General features: G+C 31.7%; 3 protein-coding genes across 4 annotated transcripts in view; 1 reads left to right on the top strand and 2 right to left on the bottom strand.

Annotated features, from left to right (window-relative positions):
* LOC136987706 (protein disulfide-isomerase-like) overlaps positions 1 to 16,560 on the top strand; it is a 111,308-nt gene that overhangs the window by 23,193 nt on the left and 71,555 nt on the right. The gene's annotated exons all lie outside the window — the stretch shown is intronic.
* LOC136987698 (uncharacterized protein CG5098) overlaps positions 1 to 16,560 on the bottom strand; it is a 121,460-nt gene that overhangs the window by 103,809 nt on the left and 1,091 nt on the right. The gene's annotated exons all lie outside the window — the stretch shown is intronic.
* Positions 10,990 to 12,645, bottom strand: LOC136987679 (uncharacterized). The gene has a single exon (XM_067285430.1). It carries the CDS (start codon positions 12,643 to 12,645, stop codon positions 10,990 to 10,992), a length of 1,656 nt encoding a protein of 551 aa, XP_067141531.1.

Here is a 16,560-nt window from a genome sequence, read left to right as displayed (position 1 = left end):
TATTCTGCATTTTTGAGAAGTAATATCACTGATTCAGTCAACAGAAGCTGTACATGTAAATTACTTGAAAGTGCACTTTTTATTTTGTTTGGAAAGATGACAGGCAATATTTTAACAGGCAATATTTTAACAGTGTAAGGAGACACATTGTATTAGGTGGTATACTGAAACTAGTCTGAGGGCAGCACATCTGTTAGGCACAACACTGCTTAATCTGAAGATGCTTCACTAATAACTGAAAATACTTAATATTCCTATAATTATATGTTTTCAAACTTTGTGGATAATTTTTAACTTTTATTTGTACTTACCAAAATCTATAAAATGTGTTTTAGATCATTTTTATAAAATCAAATCAAGATCTTGATTAAAATGTGTCAAAAATGAAAGTATAATACTGTATAAAATTAATACAATGTAATGAAAATATCACAAAAACACATCATTTTTCTATTTTTAGCAAAAATTCATGCTTTTAATATATAGTTTGATTGATTGATTTTTCTCTAAAACATATTACAAAAATAATTTTATCATAAGATTGATATTATCAATTTATTATAATGATCAATAGACTTATTATAATAAATTACAACATTTATTTTATTACTATAAATTTAATAGTATTTAAATATAACATCAGTTTTGGTATTACTATAGTCAAAATGTTAATCCTAATATACTTGAATACAGTATTTTACTACATTACTCCATATTGTTTACAATAGTAAAATCTAAAAGAAAAACATACTAAATTTTAATAAGTAGCAATATTTGCTGGATACAATCACTTATTTTGGTAACCACTAAAAAGGGGTTTATAGAGAGAGAAACAAATTTGTTGTCTTAATCCAACATTCACCAGAAGTCAAGAACCAGAAGACTTGTCTTCTGAGTAGTTACATAAGTAAATATTAAATTTCATATATACAAAATTAAATATTTTATATAACAGCAAGTTCATAACTTTACCAAATTATTTTCATTTAAAAATCGAAATAAAAATCTAAATCTAGAATAATATAAAATAAACAAAGCAGAAGTTATTTAACCCTTCATAATTACAATTAATATAAGTTTTACTTGTCACGTCCTATTTACTGTAATTACTTATACAAAATAGGTATGGTAAACAGTTAAGCAGGTCATATCAATAAGTGCTATTTCAAGAAATGTAACAGATGTAAATCTACATACCTGTTTTTACTAATGCTAGAATACTGTTAGAAATTTTTAAATTCTATATGTATTATTAATATTCAGCAGTAGAATAGTATTAGTAATATTTTTACAATACAGAAGTAGACTCAATTCAAGTGAAAAAAGTTTTGATATGGTAATGGCTAGCTTAATTATCAACTTTGACTTTTTATTTTGTTAAAAAATTATTCAAACAACTTTATATTAATATCTAAATTTTACTTAATACAAATATGATGTAAAATATCACAATTACAATTAGTTATAAAAGATGGAGAGACATTATTTTATGTAAAAAAAAATCTAGCAATGAGAGTTGCATAACTTTCCTTGCTGTTATGATTTTTTTTTTTTTTTTAAACTTTTATATTATTAAGCAAAAAATAAAAGTGGGGGGCATTATCTATTATCAGGTTTTGTTATATAAACTTTTTATATCTTAAATCACTATAAAATGGCAAAAAGCTCAATTTTGAAGGTAGGAGTGAGTTTTATAAAAGAGTTTAAATGTTAATAATGAATAAAATCATTAAGTTCTACTCCTCTCAAGATACGCGGTCTCATCTAGCTGTCCACCCTCTTGACCTTTCACCACCAAAATTTAATAGCATCAATGCCCCTCACATATAAGCCACCATGCCAAATTTTGTTTCTTAATCTTTACCCCATCCTGAGATATTCAGCAAAATAGATGCCAACACACATCCACCCACAAAATTTTTTTTGCTGATTTTTGACTTTTTTGGATTCAGGAAGTCTCAAAACATGGAGATTTGCAAAAAAACTCAAAATCAAATTTGTCACAATTCTCATCGTGCATTCTTGTTCTTTACATGTCTTCTCCTGTCAGGAGGCTGACAACCATTTCACGCCACCATAATCTATCTTGTGCTTCTCTTGAGCACTCTTTGTATGTTAAGTATGTCCAATTCCTGATGATGTTAAACCAGTTCATTTTTGGCCTACCTGCCTCTTTGCCCTTCAATCATTCCCTCCAGTAATAGTTTTTGTAGACTTTAGTGTCACAGTACATGCCCAAGATAACTCACTTTTTCTTACTAATTCTAGTAAGGTTCTTTTCTGATTTGCAGTTGCCAGGATATCTTCATTTGTTCTTGTCCTCCAAGAAACTCTCAGAATTCTTCGAATCATCCACATTTCAAATGCCTTTAATTTCTTTTCATTATTTGCATTCATTGTCCAACTCTGCTCTGAAAAGCAAGGTCAATTAAACAACATTTTGCCAACCTAACTCTTGTTTGTATACCAGGGGTGGCCAACTTTTGTGCACATAAGATCTACTTTTTATCGTAAAAATGTGTCGCGATCGACTTGTTGTCATAGGCATAGTCTAAGTGGGGAGGGAGAGTGTGAAATACATACTATGTTTATACACTGTTTCAGTACGAAGTGCACTCACTGCTTATGAGTCGAGTCATAACTGCATGCATACAGTTGCGTTCGGTTACAAATATAATATATTAAGTCAAGACATCGCTAGCGATCGACCAAAATTGGCTTGGCGATCGACTTGTTGGCCACCCGTTGTATACTAATCTTCCTTGATGTCAACACTTGTTTAATATTTGTAAATGCAGTCCTTTCAATTCCAATCCTCCTTCCAATTTCCTTATCATTCCTTTCATCATCTGTAATGATATGTCCCAGATAGACATAACTTTTGACCTGCTCCAGTTTACTGTTTCCAATTTTAATATTTATGTTTGGAGTTTCTTTCTCATTGGAAATGGCCATAGTTTTGGTTTTTTTTGCAGTTCAGTGTTAGTCTGAATTGATTGCTCAATTTTGATATTTCCTCTTATCAGAATCATTAGATCCCATTCATTTTCTGCTAATTGCACCGTGTCATCAGCATACCTAAGATTATTGAAATTTCTGCCCCATATGTTTACTCCTTTTAGATCTTTGACCTGACTGAAAATTCTTTCTGTATAAAGATTGAACAAAATCAGAGACAGCACACAACCCTGACTTACTCCTTTTTGTATAGGAAAGCTTTGCAAAAATTCTTTGCCAATCCTTATTGCAGCTCTCTGTTCCCAGTATAAATTGGTAAGTAATCTGACATCCTTTCCATCCATACCATTTTCTAATAGACATTTAATAAGGTAATCATGTTTCATGTTATCAAACACCTTTGTATAGTCTATAAAACATAGATAAATATTTTTCTGTTTTTCCTTATATCTTTCAATAATAGTTTTCAGATTGAAAATACCTTCTCTTGTTCCTTTATTCTCTTGGAAACCACTTTTTGTTTCACTTATGCCTTCAATCCATCTTTCTTTGTTTCTATTTAACAAGATATAAGTTAGAACCTTTGCCAGAAGACTAATTAGGATTATGGTTCTAAAATCCTCACACTTATTTGCTTTTGGTTTTTTGGGGATTATAACAAATATAGACTGTTTGAAGTCTTCAGAAAGATATCCCAGCTCATAGATGTCATTGCATAACTTAGCTAGAGCTTTGATGCCTTCATCATCCAGAGCTTTGATCCATTCTTGGCTCTACATTGTCTGAACCAGCAGCCTTACTGGATTTAAGTTTATCAATGGCTTTTACAACTTCACATTTGAGTATTGGTGGGCCTTCTAACTCCCTGGAAGATTCAATCTCCTCCCTGTCGCCTTGGAAAATAATTCCTTTCTATGTTCATACCACCTTTTCATTATTTCTTCCGTCTACAAGATTATTTTCCCATTTATCTCTCTTATACCTTGTGCTTGAAAATTCCGTTTTTTAAAAGTTACTTCTCTGATTTTTTCATGTAGTTTTTATTTTATTTTCTTTATCCAAACTTTCAATTTCTTCACATTTTTTGTTAAGCCACTCTTCTTTAGCCTTTCTACACTTTCTTTTTATAGATCTTGTTAAATTTTTATATCCTGGTTTATTATTGTGCATTAGAACCAGACAAAAAGTTGACTTAATGCAGACTTGTTCATGTCATTTACTTTTCATTCTGCTTGACAATTCACATGTATTATGACATCAGTATAGACATGATATATGTCCCTCCCACTACATTCAGTTTTAACTTTAGTTTTGGAACTGCTTGGTGTCTTTTCAGCTACAGAAAATTGAGTGAATGATGTTCAGCAATAAATTTCCTATAAAACTGTGTTTAAGCAGAATGATTCACTATCCACTATGCTGAAGAACATATATAGATAAACAACCATTCACCACACCGGGATATAGTTAATAACATACTCCGAACCAGTTATAATGTGCACATAAACAAAACAAAAACAAACATTTTCGAACTCCATCCAAGTTCTTCATTAGGCTTTGTAACGATTACCCAATGGATCTTTGTAAAAGCTTTTTGGAATAAAGCTTCCAATGTTACATCAACACGAATAAATTATAAAAAGGAAATTGTTTTGTCTATGACCTGGCAAAAGTTGATTGACAACACTGTTTAACTGTTCATTGAGTCCCAGTATGGCAACTAAATGCATGGTTTTAATTTTTTCAAACTTATATTCAAATGCTCGTTCTAATTTTTTTTTTCCAAAAAGCTTTTACGAAGATTCATCAGGTGATCATTACAAAACCTGATGAAGAACTCAAATTAAGTTTGAAAATGTTTGTTTTTGTTTTGTTTATGTGCACACCATAACCGGTTCAGAGTACATGATCATATATAGATATTCCAGTGTGATACAACATATATGGTAAATTTAATGCTTGTGCATACCAAATGAAATCTCTGTTAAAACTTTGATCAAGCTGTAATCTTTACTAAATTGGTATGTAGATCTTCTGTACCTGATAACAAAGTCATAAATCAATAGATTTGAAAATGTGGACATAATGTGAAGCACTGTAAACATGAAAATAAAACAGTTTTCTAAACATGAATTTATTACTGTTAAATGCATAAATTTTTTGTACTTTCAATACAGGGTACCGTTGATCTGATACATATCTTCTGTAAGATCAAAAATGTTTGTCAAATTTTACATAAAAATTAATTACTGAATGGTAAAGATTTTGATGTAATACAGGTACTGTATACATTACATTCATAAGCTAAATTTTGGATTTTGATGTCTCAAAACTCAGATGTGCATTAGACTTGATGGTGCATTATTTTCAAGAAGACAAAGGACATAAAATGTTATTAAATGGAGTGAAAATATATATCATAACATGTTATTCCCCTACAATCAGACAGTATGGATTTGCTCAGTACTAGACAAGAACAAAATATATTTTATTAAGAAAAATCTAATGAGCCTGTTATTTAAAATGTATTATCACACATTACCTATGCTTCAACGGGCAATATAGGCTACTTAATTTGTAGAAACATTAGCTACTCTTCTTGAATTTCCCAAAATCTGTACTCTGCAATTCTTCAATCTCTATTTTCTCATAGAAAGTAGTCCATCATGCTTGGCAAGGGAATTTCTAATACAGTAGAGCGTCGAAAAGTGGAACCAATTGGGGACTGGGGTCCTTCCAGTTAATGATTTGTTCCAGTTTCCGACTTTGTACGAAAAAATACATTAACCTGTCCGATGTTCAAATTTTTCTCCGTTGCGTATCGCTTCCTGTTGAATTTTTCTCCGTTGCGTGTCGCTTCGTGTTGAATTTTCGTCGATTTTAAGCCTAATGAAAATTTTTATAATAATCATCGAGGCTATCGTATCGTTAAAAATTATTTCTGCATTTTGTACAAACAAAATAAATATATTAAAGAATATAAAAAAAACATGAAAATTATACTTTAGAAGTAAATTTAGTATCAAAAACATTCGATTCAGCACGACACAGTCCGACTGAAAATCGTTCCACTTTCCGGCCATTCCACTTACCGACGTTCCACTTATCGACGCTCTACTGTAATAATAATAAAATTTAATTTATTGACTAAAAACATTCAGTGCCATTTCAAGAAGAACTCATCATTTCTATTCATTTGAATATTTAGCACACATTAACTTCTATCTGCCCAGTACTAGGAAACATTTTTATGGTGTCTGAATTTCATAGTAATTTTATTTTAAAATTTTAAAAATACATACTATTAAATTTCTATATATTTTTTCAGTCTACTATTGAAATAAATGTCTAACAATAAATAACCTGACTATATTACTTTTATAATTTGCCTATCACTCTTCTACCAATTATGAAAAAATCTTAGGTGTCCAGTACTGGGTGAGCTTCCCATATGTATAAGTAGATACATGAGGCCAACATACAGTCACTTCTAGACTTATGACGGGGTTCAGTTCCACAACTTGAGACATAAATCAAAATGGTTGTAAGTCAAATTTCATATAAAAATAAATAATATAATTATGATAGATATAGGTATATCAAAATTAATAGCTTTTATTTGATTTTTAATTGTTAACTACATATAAGTAAATAATTACATACATAAATAATAGTATATATATATATATATAAGCATTATTCTGGATTATCGTCATCATCTGTGCTACTGATATTCATTGCTAACTTGAGATTTATCAGTGAGTGTAGTAGTAGTGCTTTTTGTTTTTATAAACAGGTCCAATTTTGTTTGGACAGTTTGTTTCTTTTCATTATAAATTTCATTATAACAGGCAAGTGCTTGGTCAATGTTGCGTTGTACCTTCGAAAATCTATCGTTATCTGAATCCATATTTTCAAATTTTTTAATTGCCTCATTGATTTTGCTAGAAGCTGATGCCATTTCTTTCAGCACAAATTTTTTGGGTGGATCATGTTCATCCAGTTTTTTTAGCTCAATTACATTTTTATCTGCAACTCATTGTTCCTCAATCCTAATCAGGTCTTGGTTTGTGAGTTCCTTCACATTATTTTCCAAAAGTTGATTTACATCTTCATTATCAACTTCCAGATTTAATTGTTGAGCAAATTATACAATAACATTAACTACCTCTTCTATTTCCTCTTCTCTATTAATGTTCATATTGTTATTAAACCTTTTTAAGAGTTTGTTCTGTATGCCGTTCATACATTTCATTATTACATTGGACCATCCTTCTGATATATTCTTTATTGCATGAAAAATGTTATAATTTTTCCAAAATTCTCTCAATGTCTAATCTTTTTTAGTTCCCACAATTGCTTGGGCAAAAGAGATTCTTATATAATGCACTTTGAAGTTAGCAATACATCCTTGATCCATCAGCTGTAGTATGCTTGTGGTATTAGGTAGTAAATAAACCACTTTTATGTTTGGATGAGACTCTCCAAAGTGTGGAGGGTGACCTGGAGCATTGTCAAGAAGCAATACAATTTTAAAAGCGGTGTGTTTTTAATCACAATATTTCTTTACTTCTGCAATGAAGCAGATGTTAAACCAGTCTTCAAAAAGGCATTGTGTCATTCACACCTCCTTAACATAATGGTAATGTGTCCTTATTGATTCCCTTGAAGGCTCTTGGGTTTTGGGAATGATATATCATAAATGGCTTCAATTTATAACCAGCGACATTTCTATCCAACAAAAGGGTAGCATGATCTTTAAATGCTTTAAAACTAGGTATGCATTTAGCTTCTTTTTGAATGTATGTCCATTTGGGCATTTTTTTCCAATATAATGCAGTTTCATCCACATTAAAAATTGTTACTGCATATAATTTCTTCCTTCAAGCATCGCTTCAAAATTGTCCCTGAAGATTTCGGCAGCATTTGAATCTGCTCTCTACAAATCTTCACATTATGGAAGTTTTCATGTTTTATAAACCTTTCAAACCAGCCAGAGCTTGCATTGAAATTTTGGCCATAGTTGTCACACTCCTTCTTTAAACCTTTGAAAAAACTGCGCGTTTTAGTTTGGATGGGCATGAGACTTAGCAGAACATTCTTTTGTAATAAATCTTCCATCCAAATCTTTAAACATTTTTCCATTTCATGTATAGAACCATTTCGTTTTTTTGTGATGATGGTTGATTTTACTGATGCCGATCTCTTTACACTTCACGAATTCATTCTTTGACCTTTATTATAGTTGAAACAATTGAATGCAACAATTTATGTTCACGTGACAAGTTTGACACTGTTTTGCCGCACTCATGCTGTCTTATTAATTTTATTTTCATCTCTAAGTCTATTGTCTTTCTTTTTCTTTCATTGGGCCAGCCATTTTGGGATTAAAATACAGTAAGTCCTCTACTTACGAACTTAATCTGTTCATAGCAGTCGTTCGCAAGTTGAAAAGTTCGTAACTTGAAAAGATGATGTTTGGCGCAAAAACTCAAATACAATGTTGTTTTTACAATTACATAATGTTTAGGCTACTTGAATAATGTTGAATTAAGATTGTTAAAGGGAAGTATAAACTGAAATCAATCACATGTACAGTACATTATTTATTAAAATTACTCATTTAAAACAACTACAAATGTACATATGTATGTACTGTAAATGTTTTAACATAAAACTTCAAAAATAAACTTGACTATACATAAAAAATAACCAACTGCACTTTAACCCGCCATCTGTCAGCTTTGTTCGTAAGTTGAATGTTCGTAAGTAGAGGACTGCCTGTATCACAAATCAACGTAAAATAAAGTAGAATTTCCAATTTACGCTGTGAGTAAACTACTTATAACAAAACAATTAGCCACCTTACACAAACACACGCGAAGGGTAACTAACTGCACAACAAAACTAAAGATGACACAATTGATTGCAGAAACGTGCAATATATATATACAGTAGAGCGTCGATAAGTGGAACCAATTGGGGACTGGGGTCCTTCCAGTTAATGATTTGTTCCAGTTTCCGACTTTGTACGAAAAAATACATTAACCTGTCCGATGTTCAAATTTTTCTCCGCTGCGTATCGCTTCCTGTTGAATTTTTCTCCGTTGCATGTCGCTTCGTGTTGAATTTTCGTCGATTTTAAGCCTAACGAAAATTTTTATAATAATCATCGAGGCTATCGTATCGTTAAAAATTATTTCTGCATTTTGTACAAACAAAATAAATATATTAAAGAATATAAAAAACATGAAAATTATACTTTAGAAGTAAATTTAGTATCAAAAACATTCGATTCAGCACGACACAGTCCGACTGAAAATCGTTCCACTTTCCGGCCATTCCACTTACCGACGTTCCACTTATCGATGCTCTACTGTATGATGTATATCAGGGGTGGCCAACAAGTCGATCGCGATTGACCGGTCGATTGCCAAGCAAATTTTGGTCGATCGCTAGCGATGTCTTGACTTAATGTATTATATTTGTAACCAAACGCAACTGTATGCATGCAGTTATGACTCGACTCATAAGCAGTGAGTGCACTTCGTACTGAAACACGGTGTATAAACATAGTATGTATTTCACACTCCCTCTCCCCATTTAGACTATGCCTATGACAACAAGTCAATCGCGACACATTTTTACGATAAAAAGTTGATCTTATGTGCACAAAAGTTGGCCACCCCTGATGTATATGATATATATTTGATAAAAACAATAAAAAATTAATACATTTTAAAAATTTTTTATGAAATTTTTTCATCGTAAATGCGAATGGTCATAACTTAAGAAGTTATTGTACTAGGTCGAACAGAAAGTTTTGTATTTTTAAAAGATGTTAATTAACACATGATGTATGATTTAATTATACCTGTTGTAAAATTTAACACATTATTGCTAATATGAGATTATATTCTTTGTTTAGAAGCTTATTATTTTGAACTTTTTACTTTAGGTTTGGTTCAAATAAAATCGAGTTGAAATATCTGTAGATGAAATGCATATCTGGCATATTATGCTTTATGAGTTTCAAAAAGGATATAACACCATACAAACAGTAAAAAATATTCATACTGTATATGGGGAAGCTGCTCCAAAACTTCAAACATGTCAAATATGTTTAAAAGTTCTGTTCAGGATGTTTTGAAATAAAGAATACTCAATATATAGGGTGCCCAAAAGCTGTTGACTAAGCTGTTAAAAATCAACAAATAATAAGTCATGAACTTGCAACAAATCTTGTGTGTCACAGACATGTTGAAAAAGATCATCCACTTGAAATGGCTGCAAACATGATGTTTGGGTTCTGCATGCATTAAGTGAAAAAATAATCTGGATCGAGTATCAAAATGTGCCATACTGCAAAATTATCAAAAAAAAAAAGTATGAAATTTAAATATATTAGCAACTTGCCACAAAAATGGTATTTTACAATAATGTTATTTGAAAATAACAGTGGTGAAAACAAAAACAGTCTGCAATTCAACTCCAAAAAGAGCTTTGCATTCCAAAGAAAAAAAATACTGTTTTATGCATGGTGGGATATGAATAGTATAATTTATTATGAGCTTTTAGAAACTATCAAAACTATAAATTCCAACATCTATTGTCAGCAATTGGATTGAGTAAATGAAAAAAAAAACACCTGCTCCCAGGGCCGGATTATCGAATAGGCAAAGTAGACAAATGTCGAGGGTCCAATACGTAAACTAGCTACTGGAAAATAAACTATCAAAAAACAAAAACCTTAAATTTCCAGCAATAAAAAACATTTAATAATAATGTTTTCGACTGTTTTAAACAGCCATCATCAGTTAAAAATGAACTTAAACAAAAGAATGCAGAAAAAGAACTCAAGCAATACAAATATTTAAAAATTCAAAAAAATTCCAAAGCAAAAACGCCGTCGTATATTAGAAACTAACAAACAGCGCATGCGCTAAATGTCATAGTAAGAATAAAAATAAAAATAAAAATAAAATAACAAAAAATACTGCCGCAAAAATTTTTCTATTACAAGAAAGAACGTTATGCATTTCGGTAAAACGACTTCCATGCCGTGGATAAACCGTCTGCGTCTCTATGGTTAATGCAACCCGTGTTAACGTGGGCTTTGTAGATTTCAAGCTTTTCTAGATGTTTCAGCATTTGTTTGTTTGTCGTGGCCTTAATAATAGACGCTTTGTCCCAATGAACGTCGACATCCTGATGCTTAGCAAAAGCTGCTAGCACAGTAGTATCTAAGCTCTTATTGATGGAGTATCTATGCTCCTTAAGCCTCTGCTTTAAATGTCTCATAGTTGCACCGACGTATACCAGATCTGTATTAAATCGACGATCCTTTAAAGGTATAGAATATACCCCTGTCTTAAAACTCTGGTTCTCTTTTTTCTTGTCGTTTCTCAACAGTCGATATATTGTAGGATTACGCCGATACAACAGGCTTATGTTGTTGTTTCTGGCTACTTTCTTAACCATCGTGTGCAAGAAAGGAAAATAATTGAGAATCACTTTTCTTCCTTGATTCATAGGAGGAAGCTGCCGATTTTTTGTCTTCCGATATTTGTCGATAAGCCTATCAATCTCCTTACTCCGATAACCGTGTTGTAATGCTGCAGTGCGAATGTAACTTAATTCCTTATCGGTGTCAATAACACTGGTGCAATGTGTGTAAGCACGCTTGATCCAAGCATGAAAAGCTGCATATTTAAAATTCACCGGATCGAAAGAATTTTTCGGTATAATTATGGGCTGATAGCTGGGTTTTCTATAAATGTCCGTCCATATCTGACCCTCCTTACATGTGATTGAAAGATCAAGGAAATTTACATTAGAAGCACTTTCTTGGTCAAGCCCTAAAATCAAACCATATGGGTTTTTGTTGATTTCTTGAAGGAAATGCGGAGCGCTAGTATCATTCTTCCAAAGGATGAAAACATCATCCACATATCTTGTATATAAAACGATTTGATGTTGAAAGATGGGTATGATCTTGTTTTCCAACCGACGTAATACCAGTTCACATAAAATAGAGGACATAGGGCTCCCCATAGGCACCCCTCTTTCTTGCAAATATGTTTCACCTTCAAATTCGAAAAACGATGTATAACATATTAAATTTGCAAGCTCCAAAATGCTGGTATGGTATTTCGCTGCATTATCTATATTAGCAAAAAGAAAGTCTCTCAGCTCACAAAAACAGGGCGGCAGCCTTATAGATGGAAACAAGGACTTAAAATCCATTACTGTCATATATTCCTTATCCTTGAGTGTAATGTTGTTGAGCTTTTCCACAAGTTGTACTGCATTTTTTATAGCATAGGGGTATTCTTGAATCTTTGGTTGGATAAACTTGACAAGCTGCTTCTCAATGGCAAACGTAGGGGATCCGCACTTCTCTATTACCGGGCGTATTTGGCAACCAGGCTTGTGGGTTTTACCAAAGGCAAAAATTCTAGGCGTTTTTGGAGCTTGTAAAACTGAGTTATGCATACGTAGAATACAAGCCAACGGGGTTAAAGAGAATTTCTTGACTCTCTGTTGCAGCGATTCCATGTATTTGTCGGGAGCACGTTGACATTCGGTGGTTCTGATGTATTCATGTAATTTACGGTTATATGTGTCACGGTTAGTAAGGACAACACCTTTAGACTTATCCGCTTTAATAAGTACTACATCGTTCATTTGTAGCCATTGCCTTGACATTTCAATGCAGTTGTGGAATCGTCTTGCTTCTAAGTTAGATTTTCTTTCATTTGCGGAGCTAAACCTTGTTTTCCATCTGATGTAATCTTGCCCGGTAGCATATAGCGTTCAAGTTGCTCGAGTGCGAAGATATTACAATTCAATAGTGTTTTATAAAAGAGTTAAAAAGGGTGACACTACGGTGTGACTTGGGGTGACACCACGTTATCCGCACTGGGTGTCACCCATGCTAGCTACGCTAATGTCACATTATCCCTCGGGGTGCCTGGTGGGGGTCTCAGAGGCCCGACTCATTTTCGAAAGTTCATAACTATTTTAATATTTGCGTTAGCGACTTAAGGTTATTAGTAGCTTCAGTTCTCTTCACGCGCTCGCGATCCCCACAAAATTTTTAGTTCATCGCGCGATATTCTGCGAACAAGACGTGGTCGAATAAGTGCCGGGCCTCACAGACCCCACCAGGCGCTCCGCGTTGCAAAAGTGTAAGTAATATTTTTTGTGTTTGCTTGAATTTATAACACGTTTATGTTGTCAGTAGATAAACGTTTAAGCAGCTACTGAGCGTCTGTAAAAAATGATCCAGATTTATTTGCATGGGACATGCGAAATTCCTATGGGAAAAATGCCTAAATTCTCGATTTCAAATTTTAAGTAAAGAAGCTTAATTTTTATGCTTTAACAGATAATTAAATTAAGTGCCATTAAAATGAACCCAAAATACTTAAATTATAATGAGATTACATCATGATTTCTAGAGAAACAAAGTTAATATTTTTGTTACAACAAAAAAGTTGATGTTTTTTATTATGTAGTCGTGTGAATAAATATTTCACGTAAATCAATGATTGTTTTATTCTAAATATGTCTTAATAAACCTATTGTATATATATATTAACATAACATTGAAATTATCTTTACAAGCCATATAATGTAGTGTTTTATTTTGGGGTCTGTGGGACCCCACCAGGTGCTCGGCGGAAATTTCTTCACCAGGCACCCCGAGGGTTATATAAGATTTGTTTAGAAGCAACTTATTTAAATGGGGCTCCAATTTAAATTTTGTCTAGGGCCCGCTAGAGGTTTAATCCGGCGCTGCCTGCACCTAGTCAACCAGGAGACATTTCTTTTTGATAATACAACTAGAAATAAAACAATTGAACTGAGAAATTTAGATCATCTTCGATCATCACCCACTCTAGTACTCAGATTTTCATATATTCCAATCATTATGAAATTATTCAAATGGAAAAACATTTAAAGTTTTGATGAAGTAAAATCTAATATAGTCATTTTTTTAAAATCAAAACCAAAAACTTTTTATGTAGATGGAATAAATAAACTTGTAGATTGTTGGGAGTAGATAATTGAAAGTGATATAGATTAATTATACTGTTGATTGAATAAAAATATTTTATTTTTCAAAAATGGTCTTGATCTTTCTTTCAAAAAATGCAAATTTGCCACCCAACAACATCTTTACATATAACTAATCAAAAATAAAACTAATACACTAAGATGTATATCAACTAAATAGAGAAATCATCTCTCATAGCCAAACAACTCTTATAATGAGTTATGCTGATTACAAGACTGTTGATTGGTTCTATTTACATAAAGTGTTGAAGAACTGAATTTGCTATGATCAATATTACATCATAAATAACAAATACGACATAAAAACCTTATACAGTTTAACCTGTCTATATCGAATCTCATGGAAATACAAAACAACTTTAAGATATACAAGATATAGAAGTTCCTACACAGTGAACAGTAATAGGTTTGATTGGAAGTACAATATTTTATTAATACAATAGCAAGTACAATACATACCTGTATTAGGTATAAATAGAACATTTTTTACATACATTAACAAACAGTTTGTCAATAGTTTCTGATACTGATTTTTTTCAACTAATAAAACATAAGACAAATTCTTAGTAATAAAAAAAAAAGCAGTTAATCCTGCTTTTTTCTGATTGCTAAGAATTTGTCTTGAATTAATTGCAATTATATATTGTATTGCAAAAGACATTTCTCAACTACAATTTATGCTATCAAAATGTAGTTGCTGAGCTTTGAATTTGAAATTGACATTTCACTGTATAATAGAGTAGAAGTTTTAGGAAAAAATTATTTGAGATAAACATTGAAAATATATTGAATTTACACTTAAAATGCAGAGGAAAAAATAAATTTTGGGATAAACAAGTTTGAGATAGACAGGTTCAACCGTATATCATTAATAGTATATCCATCAGTAACAATATAAAGTAGAATCATTAAACTTTGAGAAAAATGAGCTTAGTTGTACACCACTATGTCATATGATCTAGACACATTAATGAGTCAACATGTCTAGATCACATGAGTGATAAAAAAAAACTCACTTGGAAGCAGCAGAAAGTGAAAGTCAGTTGAGTATGAATACACTGTTGCTAAGCATGTTGGCATAGTTTGAATAATATGCCAAAATCAAGTTCTGCGCTAACTGGGCAATACCAGAACCAAAAGTGCATTTGATGAGGGCTTCCAATCCAGATAAGATGCATGTCCAAGCACATCCTTCATGTCTCTTTTAGAGGTATCTGGACCCACACCATGAGTTTTTAATTCTTTTGAATGCAGTTCTCTACTAAAATGATAAGAGTACACTTGATGCAAAATTGTAATAAAATAAAATGTACATCTAAAAACTGTCTTTTTTGCATTAACTGTTGTAAAAAGGTGTTTTAAATGTACGTGTAAAAAACTGTTTTAAATTTATGTTTGATGTAATATTTGAATTTTTTTAACAGATATTCTGTAATTAAAAAATTTGTCCCTTAATATTCTATAAGTTCTTAATTCAAATTCTAGATTTGGGGTTTAAATAAGTTCTGTGTTCTATTTTTCCATTTGTCAGCCTGAAGAAGAGAGTAATGCACCATCAAAAAAATTAATGATTTTCAATGAAATAAAGTGTAGTTTTTATACTAAAAAAAGTTTTTGGGCTTATATTTTATGATTCTATTCCTAGTGTTTTTGTGAATCTTTGTATTAGTAAAATATTATCTCTAAGAACTTTCCAGATCCATCACTGAAACATGCTTTTTCCATATCAACAGTTCTCTACTAAAATAATGAAGATGATGATGTCATGAATGATCTTATGATGTCATGAAGATTTTCAATCATCACATTCAAGGTTTTAGGATCAGATAGATACTATTAATCGTTATTAACTAAACTAAGACATGTGAAGCTTAAAACATAATTTTAATGGATTAGTAATCATATGCAACTATGAATTATGCTTATTTATTACACTTGTAAATGTTTATCTACAGTTAGTATACATAACAAAGTACATAGTAGCTCTAGATTATTATTTAAATGTCAACCTTAATCAATTGCACCAGCATCAGTAAGGTCAAATATTTTTTTGTGGAGCAGTGAAATTTTTTCACAGACTAGCAGTTACGAAACTGCTATAGAACATCTTTGGGCACAGATTTAAGACAGTGTTTTCTTCCGTCCATATCCAAAAAATTTACCACAACTGAGAGAGTATAGGATGAGTGAGCTGCAATTTTTGCATATTGAATATTTGACATGGTGAATAGTTTTTCTTCCAGAATTAATGACTGTTTAGATAAATGTAAAGGACATAGAAAGTATTAGTTGTTGGTAGGAAAAATTATAATTGGTAACATTAATTTGGAAATTACTGCAAAAAAATAAAGCTAATATAGCATTTTCTGCTTATGACTACATGGAAAAAAATGACAGCTCTGAAGAAATATGATATCTAAATTAGAGAATGCCAACCTCTTGCTACACAGAGTCAGTAGTGTAATAAGGTCCATCTTACTTTTATAGAATCCCAGACCCAAAGATCTAGGTCAAATCCTT

This window comes from Centruroides vittatus, unplaced genomic scaffold (assembly GCF_030686945.1).
Source record: "Centruroides vittatus isolate TY-2023 unplaced genomic scaffold, ASM3068694v2 scaffold_2569, whole genome shotgun sequence".
NCBI classification, from domain to species: domain Eukaryota; kingdom Metazoa; phylum Arthropoda; class Arachnida; order Scorpiones; family Buthidae; genus Centruroides; species Centruroides vittatus.
Note: the sequence above shows the minus strand (reverse complement) of the source record. Positions and strands in the feature narration are given on the sequence as shown.